Source organism: Pelophylax lessonae (assembly GCF_965119305.1).
Source record: "Pelophylax lessonae genome assembly, chromosome: 11".
Classification (NCBI taxonomy): domain Eukaryota; kingdom Metazoa; phylum Chordata; class Amphibia; order Anura; family Ranidae; genus Pelophylax; species Pelophylax lessonae.
Genome location: NC_138778.1, coordinates 62,332,340 through 62,350,292, shown reverse-complemented (window position 1 = coordinate 62,350,292; position 17,953 = coordinate 62,332,340). Strand labels below are relative to the sequence as shown.

The 17,953-nt window shown below is 43.5% G+C and overlaps 1 protein-coding gene across 4 annotated transcripts in view; it reads right to left on the bottom strand.

Annotated features, from left to right (window-relative positions):
* SEPTIN9 (septin 9) overlaps positions 1 to 17,953 on the bottom strand; it is a 492,973-nt gene that overhangs the window by 71,492 nt on the left and 403,528 nt on the right. For all 4 annotated transcript variants that reach the window (XM_082272025.1, XM_082272027.1, XM_082272026.1 and 1 more), the window contains one exon: positions 2,789 to 2,986. In XM_082272025.1, the coding sequence (XP_082128151.1) occupies positions 2,789 to 2,986 (198 nt within the window). The remainder of the gene's footprint in view (positions 1 to 2,788; positions 2,987 to 17,953) is intronic.

Genomic DNA, 17,953 nt, shown 5'->3' with positions numbered 1-17,953 from the left:
TTGACTCTATAGATTGGCCTTTCCTGCAGGGAGCCCTAAAGGCATTTGACTTTGGGGAGAAATGTTGTACCTGGATTAATATATATATATATATATACTAACACTACTTCCCAACTTCTAGTTAATGGGCTTCTATCCGACCCTTTCCAACTCCTTAGGGGCACTCGACAGGGGTGTTCCCTGTACCTACTTCTATTTGCAGTGGCTATAAAGGCCTTGGCTCTTCGGCTGCGACAGTCCCCTTCTCTTGTTGGCATTACATCGGCAAACAGGACTGATGTAATCGGTCTTTACACGGACGACCTCATACTTTACATTAATGATACCCGTGCCTTGCTGGCAGCTAAGCATATTATAGAAACGTTCGGCTCCTACTCGGGGACTCAAGATCAATTAGCAAAAATCTGCCCTTATGCCACTCTGGCTGCAGCCATCTGCCCCAGACACTACCTCCGACCCACTCAAGGTGGTCACATCTTTTAAATATCTAGGAATATTCATTACAGTACAACCTTCTGTAGCCTTACAATCCAATCTAGATCCACTCATGCTCACCATTAAAACCAAACTGAATACCTGGGCCAAATTACCACTCTCAGTGGCTGGCAGAATAAACTTAATTAAGATGATTTTATTGCCCAAGTGTCTGTACATTATGTTTCATTTGCCTGTTCCCATCCCCAAATCTTTTTTTAGGACCCTGGACACTTTGTTCACCACCTTTATTTTTGGTACGGGCAGACGTAGGCTAAAATTGTCAACTCTCCAAAGACCCAAGATGGAGGCAGGTATGGCGCTCCCTAATATGCACCTGTATTATCTAGCTGGGCAACTTAGACACATGACTAGTTGGGTAACACCCGTAATGCCTTTGATGGTGGAATGTTATCTAGCCCACATCCTACAAGTGGATAATTTAATTATTGCTTTGGAGGCTGCTTCTAATCTCCTGCCCTGTAGACATCTACCGATCTTGAGCTTGGCCCGTACAGTGTGGAGGGAATCTAAAAACTTAGACAGTTGTACGCAGATTAATATAGACCTCCCGTTATGGCGCAACCCAATGTTTGCCCACTTAAAACAGTACGTTGACTATCGGTTCTGGGAACTTAAAGGTGTACATACCCTGGCGGAGGTTTATAATATGGACAACCTGTATTCATTCGCTGACTTACAATCTAAATATGACCTTGCGCATACCTCGTTCTATAGATATCTACAGCTACGCCATGCGCTCCAGGTGCAATTTGGAATGTCAGGTAGCTGTTTCTCTAGGTATCCACTGATCGGGATCCTGTGGTCCCAGGGCCCCAAAGGAATGCTGGCTTGGCAGCTACTTCGCTGACAGATCCAAATAGCAGACAGTTATTCCCAATCTTTCAGATGAGGACTGGGAAGAGGCGTGCTTGTCACATTTACATGTATCCCCAGCGGTTAACAATAAACTAATCCATATTTATATGATTCACCAACCCTACCTGACCCCAATTAGACTGTATACAATGCATCGCATGTCATTGCCTAACTGTACGAGATGTAATACCCCCAGAGTGGATTTCCTTCATATCATTTGGCAATGCCCGATAATAACCAGATACTGGCAAAAAGTAGTAGAGGTGCTGACCTCAGTGCTAGCTATACCAGTACCCTGGACTCCAGAGGTTTGCTTGTTAGGTATCCTAGATGAAGCATTATGGCCCTGGTATCACAGAATTATGCTTAGGGAAACACTCTTTTTTGGCGAGGAAAGGAGTTACCTTCAAGTGGATCCAACCTACTCCTCCCACTTTAAAGAATTGGATAGTTGCGGTTAACCAAGATTTACTCTATGAAAAAGTTCTCTACGAACATAGAGGATGCCAAAGAAGTACAGAAAGATCTGGGATGACTGGTGCTCTTCTACCCAGACTGTAAGTTAGCCTGGGAGGGTTCCTAGTGCTGTGTTTATCAGTGAATGTACCCCCATGCACTTGTGATATCTAACTGGATTACTGCAGACAGTAACACACCAAGTTTCAAAGTTTTTATGTTTTATTATCTTGTTTGATATTCTTAGCACTATTTCAAGTATACGTGCCTGGTTGTCATCTGTACTGCACATTGTATTTGATTGAACAGTTTCTACGCTAACATGTTGGAAAATCCTTTCCCTGTTTATGGAATGTACGTTGTATTTGCACACTTTGAAATAAAAAGAGTTTAAAAAAACAAGGAAAGCAGCTCAATATATACCTTTCCGTCAGCCAGTTTGCAAAAACCTCATGCTGTAGAAGGTTCCTGGCATTTGTCTTATTCCGTAATTCTGGGTGTGTGAAATAGTGCGCCCCCCACTGGCTGCTGTGGTTCCAACAATTCCTATAAGGCTACTACTGCAACGACTAGGGTCAGCAGGAGAAACCACAGTGGCCAGTAGGGGGACCCTCTATTCGACCACTTTCAGGAGGCAAATCTGGTTACTGTCAGAAGCTCGGCTACAGGGGTTTAAGCAAATGGGCAGATGGACAGGTAAGGGGCTGCAGCCAGGTTAGTGCCTTTGCAACTTTAACTCCCTTACGTGCTATAATATTGAGGGATTTCACTATATTGTAGTTGCATACTTTGGTATTTAGGTGATGTCACTGCATATGAAATCTACATTTTCAGTGGATATGAACTAATAAATCACAGGGACCAAAGCAATTTTGTAAAAATGCTCTCTTTCATGGGTATCCTAATTCAATGAGTGGTCCAATGGGAGTCACAATTATATTAGATTTTGTTCTACCAACATATGGATAAAGATGCTCACCAACCACCATGATGTTCAGCTCGAACCCTTGCTTCATTGCCTTTTTCCTCATCTGCTCCAAAATTGCATCTATTCCCACATATCCAAAATCCATGGCCGGCTTCTCCCCTACACCTCGGGTGGGAAGGGGCTGCTTCACCCCTGCGTCTCTGATGATGTCTGTCATGTTGGCAGCGTACGGCTGAGTGTCCTCAATAACTGTTGGAGAAAGCCAAAAGAAAAAGGTAAGTATTGTGGTTATACCTGTAGGAACACGCATGGATTTAACAATTTTCTTTAAAGCAGGGGTCAGCAACCTTTTTCCATTTAAGGGCCGGATTAAATGTATGTGAATGCATGGAGGGCCACATTCACCTGCTAATAAATGAAGATAGGATAGTAATAACAGTACAGGTTTACCTCACTTTAAGGGGCTTCACTAATACAAAGCCTGAGGGATCATGTGGCTGGAGGTTCTGATTTTACTGCCCCCTCCCCCATCCTGGCACCCAAGGGTGGCTGACGCCAGTCCTGTCAGCCAGCATGATGTGGAGATGGGGTCCTCGTCCCCAGGGGAGATGGGGGTCCCATCCCCAAGTGAGATGGAGTCCCTGTCCCCAGTGGAGAAGGGGTCCCTGTCCCCAGTGGAGAAGGGGTCCCTGCCCCGAGGTGTGATGGGGACTCTAATAGGGCCCCACCCCCCCACCCCACATTGCATTGTCCTCTGTACCCCCATAGCAGTGCCCTCTGCCCCCCTCACCTCATATAAATTTCCTGTGCCCCCCAAAGCAGTGTCCTCTGTCCCCTGCACCCCCCCCCCACTGTAGTGTCCTTTGTACCCCATACACATACACACACACACTGTGTAGGTAGAACTCTCCTACCTTACACAGGTGTACAGCAGAGCAGAGATCAGTTGGTATCACATGGCTGGATAGGGGCAGGAACTGCTGAAGTTAACTTTTCACATTAAGGGGGTGGTAATTGGTTGCTAGGATCACCCCGCAACCAATCACCTGCTGTTTAATGTGAAAAATTAACTCCAGCAGTTCCCGCCCCCCAACCAGCCCTGTGATACTCGCTGCTGTCCAATGAAGAGTAGAGCGGCGAAAAGGTCTGTGGGACGGGTGCACGTGAATTCATCACGGGCACTGATGGGCCAGACATTCAGTTGTGGCAGGCAAGGTGCGGCCCGCGGCCCATAGGTTGCCGACCCCGCTTTAAAGCCTGGGTCATACAAAACTCCTTTTAGAGCAACTGCACATTATAAATATAAGTTCACCTTTTGTAACATGTTACATACTACACCCATGTTGAGGAGGTAACACGCAACATGTTACCAATGTATCTGCCCCTGAACCTCCAATCCCTTGTTTTGACAGTGAGCAGGGGATCTTCCTTCTCCCCCCCCCCCCCCCCCGTCTGTCACAATCTAAACAAAATGCGACAAGGTGGGGCTCCACCTGGCTGTGCCATTCATTCATTGTGTTCTGAGAATTAATGAACTACAACTACTGATATCCTTTGCAGCTGACAGCTTGTAGTTCTCAATGAACCACCAGGGAGCTGTTGATCGATCTAGGTAGTTCACTGAGCTTCTTGTCAGTAATTGCCTGCCCGTATTGGAGGTACGGGCAGACAGCTACACAGACAGTCTGCAGGACCATTGCATTACACTCCGCTAGCTAGTAACATTGCAGGCAGCTGACATTTTGGCCAGCTATTCATGCCATACATACACCTCTGATAGTAAGATGACATTGCTACTTCCTGGTTTAGTATTATTGCACCCAAGGTCAACTTCCTGCTCGCTGGACAGAGGCGATGGTCCCATTTCACAGTCCAATATGAAAGCAGAAAGGGGATACAGGAATATGACTGCCCAACCAAAAACATAGCAAATGCATCAAAACAAAGTGGGGTGCAAAGTCTAAGGCTCGGTTCACACTGGGGCGGCTTCAAAGTCGCCCGACTCTGTAGCCGCCCCGTGCAGCGCGACCTCAGCGTGGCTTGCAAACGACTTCTCTAAGTCCCCATTCACACTAGCGCGACTTGTCAGGCGACTTGCATTGCCTGACAAGTCGCAGTGGGTCACTTGCCATTGATTAGCACAGGACCCATTCTAATAGGAGCGACACAAGTCGCTCTGACTTAGAAAAGGGGTCCTGTACTTCTTTGCGGCGACCTGGAGGCGACTTGCATTAACTTCAATGATATGAAGTCCATGCAAGTCGCGCCGAGGTCGCGGTGCACAGCGTGCACCGCAACTTCACAGGTCGCCCCATCAAGTCGTGTCGCCCCTGTCTGAACGGGGTCTAATAGAGGTCAATGCAAGTCGCCCCCAAAGTAGTGCAAGAACCTTTTCCTAAGTCGGAGCGACTTGAGTTGCTCCAATTAGAACAGTTCCATAACACTGAATCGAGTGCAACTTGTCAGGCGGCTAAGTCGGCTGATAAGTTGCCCCAGTGTGAACCGGGCCTTAAAGTTTGTTTTAATAGTCAACCACAGCCCGAGAAGAAAAGCCTGTTCCCTGCCACCATGCTGCAGACAGCGAGGAAGCAGTTATCTCACTGTATAGGTCTAACATGTCTCTAGCCAAGCCAGAGCCAGGGATCTCCAATAAGCTGGGCTACAGGTCTGACTGAGCAGGGGCGTGTTGGATCTCTGCATTGAGATCACTGCTTCCAAACAGAGAACAAGGGTCCCACTCTACAGCATGCTGGCAGGACACTTTTTTTTTTTTTTTTACTTAGGCTGTGGCTGCTTTCTAAAGAAAAGAACTGTCTGCTTGCACCGCAAAACACAGGGTTTTATTGTATGAGCTAGTGTCAGTTCCTGCCGGGAGTGGTGTGATGTGAGCTTTAGGGCATCATACTGCTTCCTTTTTTTAAAAATTTAATTTGTAATGCCACTTCACTTTTGTTACTACACAGTGCGGTGCATTAAGCTGTTGTGTGGGGACGGGTGGTGCCATCCAGTGTGCTGCGGAAAAATGCAGACATGGTGCATGCTTCTACATTGCACACACATCACATCAGCATTCTGGTGTGAACGGGGTGAGGATAAACCAATATCGTTTTTTTAGGGCTGATACTGATTTTCCAGCCACCCTTCAGGTTAATAGCCGATATTGGGTGTCAATATCCTGCACATTTAAAGTTTTTATTTTTACACTGTCCTTTGAATTATTTTTATTTTTGATCACTTTTATTGCATTTACAAGAAATGTAAACATCCTCAGTGACAATAATATGCAGTGACAGGTACTCTTTATGAGAGGGATCTGGGGGCTGTTTTGAATACAGTCTTTTTTTAAAATCTAGTGCCTTTAAAGCTCCAGTAACCAGAAGTGATGTCATGACATCGCTTCCGGGTTACTACATCGGAGACCCGATCAAAGCCGATTCTGGCTTTGTTCGGGTCTTTGGCCAGCCGGCTTACGTGGGACGAGAGACCCGGGTGGAGCGGTGGACGTGCCCTCCCGCTGCTTGTAATAACAGCTGAGCGACTGCTTAGCCGCATCGGTTGTTATTACAAGAATGCAGACTGACGGCTCTAAAAAAAAAAAAGAGTAGCCCGCAGCTACAGACATCACTCCGGTACAACCACTTGAAGCAATATCGGCAAGTTTGTGACGATACTTCAAAAAAAGTGAATATCGGCCCCACCGATTATCGGTTGATCCCTAGAACGGGGCACATGGGCACGCAGAAAACAAATGTTTTCTATTTGTTGCAGTGATTCACATTTAGAGCCGGTTCACACTGAGGCGATCCGACTTGGGGGGGGGGGGGCAACCTGTGAAGTTGCGCGCACCGCGACTTCGGCGCGACTTGCAGGAACTTGACATAATGGAAGTCTATGCAAGTCACTCCCAGGTCGCCCCAAAGTAGTACAGGACCCTTTTTCTAAGTCGGAGCGACTTGTGTCGCTCCTATTAGAACTGGTCCTGTACTACTCAATGGACCGCGACCTACCGCGACTTGTCAGGCTGACAAGTTGCCTGACAAGTCGCGCTAGTCTGAATGGGCTCTTATCCAGTGCAGAAAATTGCAGTTCAGCGCACATAGCGCAAATAGCGTAAACAAACCCTAAGACGCTGAGCGTCTTTAGTGCCGATACACATCTGAGTGACTTTGACAGCCAACATCCTGTGCGACTTCACTGTGGCTTGCTTGTGACTTCATTAACAGAAGTCAATGCAAGTCGCGATGAAGTCGCCCAAAAGTCGTTGCACCGGTTAGAATGGCTCCAATGCTGTCAATGGGGTGCGACTTGTCATGCGACTTTGAACTCTCGGAAGTGTGAACCGTTTTTTTGCACTTGGAATGCATTCAGCTGACTGAAGTGACAAGTCATTGGGCTTTAATTGAGAACTAAGCATGTCACCTGTCTGGCTATGCAGTGAGGAACACGGGTGCAAGTCACATGAATATTAAAAAAAAAAAAAAACAGCGAACACATACGTATTTCAAATGTGTATTTAGAGGTTTGCTTTATTAATGGCTTTAACTACACAGCAGCAGTCCTAAAGAGCTCCTATCAGCTGCCCCTTAAGCTGCAAGCCTGTCCAACATTGAACACTCATGATTAAGAATCTGGGCAGCCAACCCAGGATATGGTAATGAAGGTCATCGAGAAGTAGAAGAGACTGATGACAGCATAAAGGACTGATCAGAGAAGCATGTTGTCACCCGATTCAGATTCTGTATATTTACCCAACAAGTTCTTACACATTTTTTTTTTGGCAAGTACCACCTGATACAGGTACATGGAAAGAAAGAACATTTACCATCCCTGAACTAACATTTCGTATATTCATCTTATAATCCTGTGCTAATTGGGAGATTTCTACAAATAAGCCATTGACGATGTGCTGATGGGAGGCAACGTTTACTCTGACAATAGTATTAATAATGGCAAATATTACTGTAGTATGACATTTACATCAGTCATTACGGGGTGGCTTTCACATTTAGATTTCCTTCCTGTTCCATACAGAGACTGTTCTTCTAGATTAGTAAATGCAAACTCTAGTGGTCATGTGTACGGGAAAATGTTTTCACGAGCTAAAGCATAACCTTGCACTAAGAGAATGGAGCAGTGAAGTACACTCATTGTGCAGCACTACTAATCTACTATTTGGGAAGCAGAATCTGTGAAAATAAGAATAGGCGTGCATTGCTGTCCCCATGCACATATGCTTGTGTTTCTAAGAACGGAGGCAAAGCAAGTATTTCAAAGCATGCATGAAAAGCTCCATGATGGTTCTGAAAGATTATACTTCGTTTAGTATATTCACCTTGCCATTGAAATTTAATAGCAATACATTAACGCATGTATGATTCATTACTGAATTCTACAATGCACAGGTATGATTGGGCCCTAACAAGTACTATATAGTGGCGTAATATATTTAGAACCTTAATGTATCCATTGTTTGATTTCATTTGGTTGTAAAGAATGCATATTACATTTATATTTTCTCTATGAATTATGGCCTGACCTAAGGACAAAAAAAAAAAATTACACAAAATGTAAGAATATACAGTTTGTAAAGTAATGATAAAATATTGCAGATTAATATTATGTGGATGGAGCTCCAGCCAGCAGATGGAGCTCTAGTTTCCTTTTTCCGTACTCAGCAATTTCAGCTGTGCTGAAAAACCTCCTTGCTTAACCAGTTCCGGACCACTTACATTCTATTTACTGCGGCAGGCTGGCTTGTACAGGCAAAATGAAGTAGATCTATGTCGCTCCCTTGGGAGGAGCTAGGGGGCGAGCACGCGCCGCCGGCGGTGCGCTCCCACCCCCCATCGTCAGCGGGGAAGCCGATGCATGTGTCAGGCGGCTCTCCTTGCCGCCTGCCACCCGCGATCACTCCCCGCAGAGAGAGAAGAACGGTCAACTGTTGTAAATGCAGCCGACCGTCCTACTCCCTGAAATGATCACAGAGCGCCTGTGATCCTTCTATATAGGATCACAGGTCTCTGTGGTCATCTGAGAAGCCATGCCCCCCCACAGTTAGAATCACTCCCCTAGGGTCACATTTAACCCCTTGATCACCTATACTGGTAACCCCTTCCCTGCCAGTGTCATTATTAGTAAGGGTCCTTTCACAAGACCGCTCCGCTGCTTAAGTCCGCTGCGGGCCTTTTTTTTTTTCACGGAGCGGATGCCATTTGTGTCATCCGCTCCGTGTGCCGCATATCATCCTATCCGTTTGCGGATGATATGCGGACATAATGTAAGTATATGGCACTGCGGATGTCAGCGGATGACACCGCTGACATCCGATTTTACTTCCTTTCCGTTTTTTACACGGAAGAAAAAAATGGGGTTCTGTTCCATTCGAAAAAACGGAACAGAACTGAAAGGAGGAAAATCTGATGTCAGTGGATGGTATTCCGCTGACATCCGCAGTGCCATTCACTTACATTATGTCCGCAAATCATCCGCAAACGGATGGGATGATTTGCGGACACACGGAGCGGCCGTGTGAAAGGACCCTAACAGTGCATATTGTTTGCACTGATTACTGTAGTAATGTCACTGGTACCCCCCAAAAGTGTCAAAAATGTCAGTTAGGGGTCCGATCTGTCCGCCGCAGTCCCACTAAAAATCGCAGATCGCCGCCATTACTAGTAAAAAAAAAAAACCAATAAAAATGACATAAATCTTTCCCGTAGTTAGTAGACGCGATGACTTTTACACAAACCAATCAAAATACGCTTATTGCAAATTTTTTTTACCAAAAATATGTAGCAGAATACAAATTGGCCTAAAATGTAAAATTTTGATTTTTAATTTTTTTTTTTTTGGGGGGGGGGGGAATGTTATGTAGCAGAATGTGAAAAATATTGTTTTTTTTTTTCAAAATTGTCGCAATTTTTTTGTTTATAATGCAAAAAATAAAAAATCGCACAGGTGATAAAATACCACCAAAAGAAAGCTCTATTGGTGGGAAAAAAAGGATGTTAATTTAGTTTGGGTACGGCGTCGCACGACCTCGCCAATTGTCCGTTAAAGTAACGCAGTGCCGAATCGCAAAATAGGGAATGGTCATTAAGGCCGCAAATCCGTCCGGTCTTAAAGTGGTTAATTATTAAGGGAATTTCTCCTTACTTCCTTTTAGGGCAGGAAATGATAGGCCATCTCTTCAACTGAGACACAGACAATAAAGTCTAGTACACACTAGGAGTTTCTTTTCGTTCAACCTAAACAGTTTATTAGGCAACAGAGGTTAAAGCCGAACTTTACCCATAACAACTTGAGGAAAAATGCTGTTGTTATTTAGCAAGGAACATACATTCCACATTAATAACTATTACAGAATTATCTGTGTTTACATTAATTTTACATTTTTTCCGTTTTAAAAGTGCTGCACAGTATATTATATTAGTATTATAAATTATGCTACCAAAATTAGTGTGTGCTTTAAATTGTATCCAGCACTTCTTGCTGGAGGCTGCCATTTTACTGAAGCCCAGAGCCCCTGGACAGCAGTAAATCTTTAGGCTGTCAGCAGATCGGCATTCACATTTTTGGCACAGTGGCAAAAAATAGAATGCAACTGAGCATGTGCAGAGCAGGGTGAGACATTGTATTACTGGATACTGGATTTTAAACAGTACAGGCACTTATTTTTAATGTTTTATATAGCTATACCTAGATCAGGGGCCAACACAAAGTGATCTATTAGGACTTAATTTTCTGACTAAAGTTCCACTTCAAAAGAGCACAATAATGGAGAAGATTAAAAAATGGGAACACCAGGATATTAAATCTCTGACTCTGTTGCCGCAAAGTTCTGGTAAGTTTCTAAGGTATACACCACGGGTAACCAATACACAAAGTACTAGTGTCCCATAAGGCAAAAGGCAGTCAGATCTTGATAGAAGTGTCAGTGAAAGAAGGAAAGGAAAATGGATTGAAAAAAATAAATAAGTACTGGGGGCTCATGGAGTGGGCGAGGTCATACGGATATACTGGGGAGCGGTCCGAGCAAAGCTTTATGCCTGTGTCCAATCACCTGAAGATAGCGACATAAAACCCATAGTCTTAGAATCAATTCCTATGTCCTGTACAATACGTTGGTCTGTCAGAAATGCAGAGGCACTCAGCTTATAAGACAATACACAGCATTTGTGTGGACTGAATGGTGTCAGCCCTGCCCTACTCTTTTTTGCTAAACTACTCCAACCCTCCCACTCTTCAGTTTGTACAACATAAAGGCTCTTCATTCTGTATTCCCAAGATAAGAATTGGAAGGCCAATTACTCTCCTTGAGATAACATAGGAATCAACAGGTATTTTTTGCACTCGTTAAACAGATAACAAATGCTTCTCATTGGTATATTTAACAGATCAGAACAGAGCAAATAACAGTTCACTAGGTTTAGATACCCTTTACAAAGCCCAAATTACAAAAGATTGCACATGAAACTAAAATACATGCTCAATTAATTAAAGAATAGAAGATGCATAATTGGCAAGAGCCAAAGCCTTGCCCATTTAGGAACTGGGACACTAATATCGAAAATGTACAAATAAGCCAAACCATTTATTTCAGCGTGCTAATTAGTTCACGCTGTAAAAAGAAAAAAAAAAAAAAAAAAAAAAAAGCTTAAATAGCAGTTTCCTGTTGTGGAGGGGATAAGGTATAGATTAACTGAAACGCAAGATGAGAGTTTGTGTGTGGGGGGGCACAGGAAATGTAACATTGTGTGCACTGATGTAGTTTAAAGTCACAGACATTTAAAACATTTATCAGTACTTATAAGGCCTCTTACATACAATACTCCTGTTTGAGCATCTCCTTTTTCAGCCGTACTTGTCTTATTGAAATGGGCTCATTTTAGCGCATATGCGTCTGCGCAAATTCACGTCTTTTCCGCACAAATTTGCATTTTCACACAAATTCGTGTTTTTGTAAAATATGCAAATTAGCTTTTTTTATATCAACTGTATGTTCATGTGCGTTCATTTGTTCGCAATTGCGTGCATTTGGCGTAAATTACTGTCCAAAAATGCAGATTTTTCTATTTTGTTCTTACTGAAGAATGCACGGCGCTCATTTACGCGCCTGTGTGCATAGGCACATTACAATGAATGGGCTGCATTTAAAGGGCCGTACACACTTGACGAAAATTGGACGAAATATCCTCCGATTTTTCTCTGTCCTCTCAGCATTCATTACCGTTTTTAGTCGACAGTGCATAAATGTTCACGAAATTTCTCGTCTGATTTTTCTTTTTTTTTTGGCACATTTGTTCCTAGACTTCCGGGTTGTCAGCAACTTCAGATCATGCGCGGTCTGTCGTATACGATTTTTCACGGACGTACTGCATACACATTAAACGAAAATCGGTCGTCCGGGGACGGACGAAAAAAATTTTGGTGTTTGTCCCTCCGTTTTTTTCGTTGAAAATGTCGGCATCAGCTGCTGAAAGTTGTGTACACACTAGGCGAAAATCGGACGATTTCACATCGGGCGGGAATTTTCGGCAGATTTTCTACTAGTGTGTACCCCGCATTAGCTCAGAAAAAAAAAAAAAAAGTTGTATTGAGCTTTTTTCAGCTTCAGTGTGGCAAGAGGCCTTAGTAGATATTCTAGAGATAAAACATATAAAGAAAAAGCCTAAACAGAGTTTTACAAATGTATTAAGGACGCACATTTGAAGGAGTGAAGTTCCGATTGCGTTAGGTGAACAATTAAAACATCTGTTGCCGAGCAAAATAAAGCTTTAGATTCCCTAAAATTTTGGCAAAAAAAAAAAAAAGATAATTTTGGTAAAATACTATAGAGCAAATGAGGAGGGTAAAATTAAGCCTGAATTCTCAAATAAGCACACAACAAAAAGAACATTAAATGAAAGTCTAAACTAATGAGCAAACCTGAAAAAGTTTCAGCTAACTTTTCACTGAAATCACTCTGCTCATCCCCAATAGCAATCCAATCACAGATTTTAGCTAGGCACGTAAAAAGCATCAAGAATTTGGTCAATTGTGAATTAAGAGGTTACAACCTCATCAATATTACTGCAGGCCACAGAAGATATGCCTTGTTACCTCATTATTTATGCGCTTGAAGGGAATCGTCCCACGGCTAGATAATGGTGCAATGCAGGCCAGTGTCAAATGGTTACATAGCAAGGCCCCTTTCACACAGGGGAGTCTGTCGGCGGACTCTGTTTTTCTCAGCGGGGGATCGATCCGCCGATCCCCCGCTGAGCAGGCAGATGGCAGCTCTGTCTTGGCGATCACAGCTGTCAGGTCCCCGCTGTTCTCTATGGGGGAATCGGATGAGAACGGACTTCCTGTCCGTTCTCATCCGATCCGCTGGACAGATGGAAAATAGTGTTTCCATCCGTCCAGATTTGACGGATCGGATGTCAGCGGACATGTCTCCGCTGACATCCGATGCCCCATAGAGATGCAAGGGGCATCCGTTTAGATCCGCCTGAAAAACTGACAGGCAGATCTGAATGGTCCACTAGGGTGAAAGGGGCCTTAGACCCCGTTCACATAGGGGCGACGCTACTTGCTGGGGCGACCTGTGAAGTCGGAGCGACATGCACGGACTTCATATCATTGAAGTCTATGCAGGTCGCCTCAAAGTAGTACAGGACCCTTTTTCTAAGTCGGAGCAACTTGTGTCGCTCCTATTAGAACGGGTCCTGTGCTAATCTATGGCAGGCGACCCACCGCGACTTGTCGGGCGACCAAGTCGCCTGACAAGTCGCGCTAGTGTGAACCGGATCTTAGTCAGAGTGAAAAAAGACACAAGTCCATCTGGCTCAACCAATAAGAAACAAAAAACAGTAAATAAAACCCAACCATACAATCCCATATACACAATCCTCTATATCCGCAGTTGATTAGCCTTCCTGTGGACCAGCTGCGGGTATAGGAGTCCTGTGTAATGGAGTTCAGGCGTTCACGAATTTTAGACCGAACCCACATGAGCAAGCTCACCGGGAAGCTGTCACCTTGTCCTTAAGCCCACGTTTACATTGGTCCGATTTGACATGTCCAATCAGAGGCAATTGCCGGTAATGGCGCTGTACGAATACTCAAAAATCGGAGTCGCAACGATTCCCAAAAGTAGTTTCTGCACTACTTTTGGCGACTTCGGTGGGCGATTTCAATAGACATCTGTGCAGGAACCCTGTACAGATGTCTGTAAAATCGCCTCTGAAGTCAGACTCTAAATGCCGGTTTGAAATCGTGCCAGTTCAGCTGAACTCGTACGATTTCAAACCAGCCTCAGTGTGAACCTAGGCATACTAGGCCAATCATCTGCGGCCAGCTCATTTCACTTGCAGTTAGCAGGTGGACCTCTGGGCTCCTTGTGCATGCTTTAGGTCAGTGATGGTGAACCTTGGCACCCCAGATGTTTAGGAACTACATTTCCTAAGATGTTCAACTACACTGCAGAGTGCATGAGCATCATGGGAAATGTAGTTCCAAACATGTGTGGTGCCAAGGTTCACCATTACTGCTCTAGGTAATCCTTATGTGTAAAGATATTCCATTTTTATCTTTAAAAATATAGACTTCCAATTTCCTTTTCACCCATCTTCCTTGTAAGAAATTAGAACTAGTCCTAACAGTGTTACGTTTCCTGCAATGTTTATGATGAATCAGATCCACAGCAACAAGTAAAAGGTTGCCAAAGTTCTCTAAGGGGCTGAATATCTGCCTAAACTCGCAGCAAGCATTCCTCCTTCCTTAACCAATTCATTGACACTGCTTTAGAATCAAAGTGACTAAACACTGTTTAATTTACATTATCCTTTCTATTTCTGCATGTGGATGATGGTACTATGATTATTTGAATAAAAAAAACATCTAAGCACCCTTTTCCTAATCGATATACAGCTGTCACATGACCTAAAACTTTCCCAGCCTGTCTGCAAGGCAACTTAGGCAGGACTTCTAGTCCTCTGCTGCTCGTCACATGTTCAAAATAAAAAAATACAACCTTTGGGATACAAAGTAAAAATAAGTAATTAATATCAATAAACTGTTTTAAAATCATACAAATATATATTTGAAATCAAATCTTTTTTTTTTTTCGGCAATAACATGGTGTGAGTTGATTTCTGCCAGTCACGGGCTATGTCACGCCCCTCCAGTCTGTGTCTTAGAATAACAGGGTGGCGAAGCCTCCATCAATCTATATACAATATCCCGCCCTCATTGTGTTTAGCTGGTTAGTGGGCATAGAGGAGGGAGAAAGTGGGCTGTCATTTACCACGGTGTATATGTCCACATAAGTGACTCTATAGTAACATGGGATGCTCACATGTGATAGGAAGAAAATGCTCAGAATAGAAAATACATTGAAAATTGAGCATGTGCAGCAGCTGCCAACACTGCTCTGCAAAATCCCCAACTGCATTGGGGACATGAACAGAAGGGGGAGATAGAGAACAACAGGATCATCCAGGGTTTTTTGTGCAGAATACAGAAAACTAATCTCATAGTGACTGAGTGTGAACAGCATGCAATACACCATTTATTTATAGATTTTATGATGTGGGTTTCGTGACACTTTAAAGTATACCTAAAGGTAAAAACTTTCTTAGAGGGGAAATATTCTAATAGGGATACCAGTTCTGGTGACCTGGGGGTCCCCCAAAGAATTTCTTAAAATTTGCAGGGATTTCCTCTCACTTCCTGTTTGGCTATAGGACAGGAGGTAAAAGGGAGGTCAGCAATAGGGCACAGATGGCAAAAAAAATAATGAAAAAAAAAAACTCTGACAGGACTTATGCCTCGTACACACGCAACGATTATCGGCCGACCGATCGGCTGTCTTTTGTCCAGTGTTGTTGTGTTGGTTGAAATGTGCTCTAGACTGCACACGATTTTTCTCGGCCAACAAAAACCAACTTCAGAAGTGATGTCATGTGCTGGGTTACTTTCCGTGTGTTTTTTCTTCTCTGAGCATGCCCAGTCTTGCTCATCAGATTTTTGTCTGCCGAAATCTGTACTGACTGACAGAAAATCGGGCGTTGTTGACGGCCAAAAAAATTTTATAGCCTGCACACCAGATTTTTTTCGGCCGAAAAGTCGGAGTCGGTTGTCGAAAGTATCATACTAACAAGCCGAAAATCGGCCGTCGGACGAAAATTCACGGCCAACTATCGATGCGTGTGTACGAGGCATTACTTATCTAAAAATGGGGAAAAAAATGTGCCTATAGTTCTACTTTAAGCCTCAAATGGCCTAGTTCCCTGAGCCCATGAACCCAGTTCCCTGATCTACCAAAAAACATACAAGGCCTATTGGTTCTCTACAGTAGTTGCCACCAAAAGTTTGGATGCCAACTTGGCTTTTCAAAGCCTACAAAAATCAACTTGTTTCAATGCTGAGGGAGTAATGGGAGGCAGTGGGGCAACAACAGTTATTCTATAACCAGCCTGCAAGACTTGACGGCCACACACAGGATGGGATTTTAGACCTGTTTCTGCCAAAAACTCAGGCAACAATCTCAGATCTAGTGGACACCCATAAACTCATCTCATTTATACATACAATAGTTTTAACCACTGCTTCTAATGGTGATGTTGAACTGGAAATTTGATGGTGGAGATCAAGATAACAGTACAAAAAGTAATGGTGCAAAACACACACAGGGAACCAATGGTCTCATGAAAGCCAGAAGGTGCCAAAAACATGGTCTGAACACTGCTCCATGCAAGGCCAAACCACAGACATCGGATAGTTGCTTAATCTGGTGTCGATTATTCTTGCCACTGGTCATCAGTGCAGGTGACCCCAGCCAAGTTTTCCAGATAATTGAACTGTTGAATTTTTATAGAGGTTTAGAAGGTGCCAAAACATGGTCTGAACACTGCCCCATCCAAGGCCAACCACAGACATCGGATAGTTGCTTAATCTGGTGTCGATTATTCTTGCCACTGGTCATCAGTGCAGGTGACCCCAGCCAAGTTTTCCAGATAATTGAACTGTTGAATTTTTATAGAGGTTTAGAAGGTGCCAAAACATGGTCTGAACACTGCCCCATCCAAGGCCAACCACAGACATCGGATAGTTGCTTAATCTGGTGTTGATTATTCTTGCCACTGGTCATCAGTGCAGGTGACCCCAGCCAAGTTTTCCAGATAATTGAACTGTTGTTTTTATAGAGGATCAGTAAGATTTAATCCAGAGAAAGGTACATTGGTATCAGATCTTGCTAGCCACACCACCATCTTTTTTCTGCTAAATGTTGTATCAGAAAGGCCAGTGTTGGGTAAGAAACATAGTTCATCCTAAACCTTCAGGCTAAATGAGCCCAATCATTTCTAAAGGAGAACCTGCGGCACACACAGGCCTGGCAACCATAATGTAACACTTATGTCTCAAACCAGAAGTAGGGAAGACTAAACATTTAGTGGAAAAATATAAAGACATGAAAGTCCTGACTTGATGTAAATTTGACATCAAACGAAAAGAACTGAAAGCTCCACAACACTAACCTAACCTGACTTCAAGCTCCACAGCAACCCCTCACTTTCATGTTCTATTCTCTGAGAAAATAAGAACAGACAAGCACATAAAATGGTACAGATGAAAATGTTAAAACTGTACGCGCCCAAACACTTCACTAAATAACAGCATCGTGTTAGATACGGTCATATGACGAATAAAGTTTCACCCTAATTACTGGTTCAGGGATGGTTTCCACTCACATGGTGTTTGCTTGACATGACCACCCTTTATCAAATAAAACAAAAAGTCAAATGAAGAGTACTAACTTTTCATCATAAACTGGGTAAAGCAGCATAATGGTAAACTATAAAAAAAAAAAAAAAAAAAAAAAATAGTAGACATGCAACTGGTTTAATGAAGTCTGAAATCTCTTGTGACAGCTATCGAATGTTTATGGCCCCTCATAATGTTTAGGGTAGATTTAGACATGCTCATGGGTGTCCAACCTTTTGGCTTCTCTGGGCCACATTGGGTGTAGAGAAATTTCCTTGGGCCGCATATACAATATATACTATAGTTAAGGTATATAGGTAATAAAATGCCGCCGCGCCCTTCTAGCGCTGCCGCGCCCCCTGCACTAATTTAACGCAACTAGAGGAGGATGATCAAATGAAATTAGTATACAGAGGTTTACTTCTTCTGAGAGATAATAAAGGAACACTCTACCCACCATGGCCACTT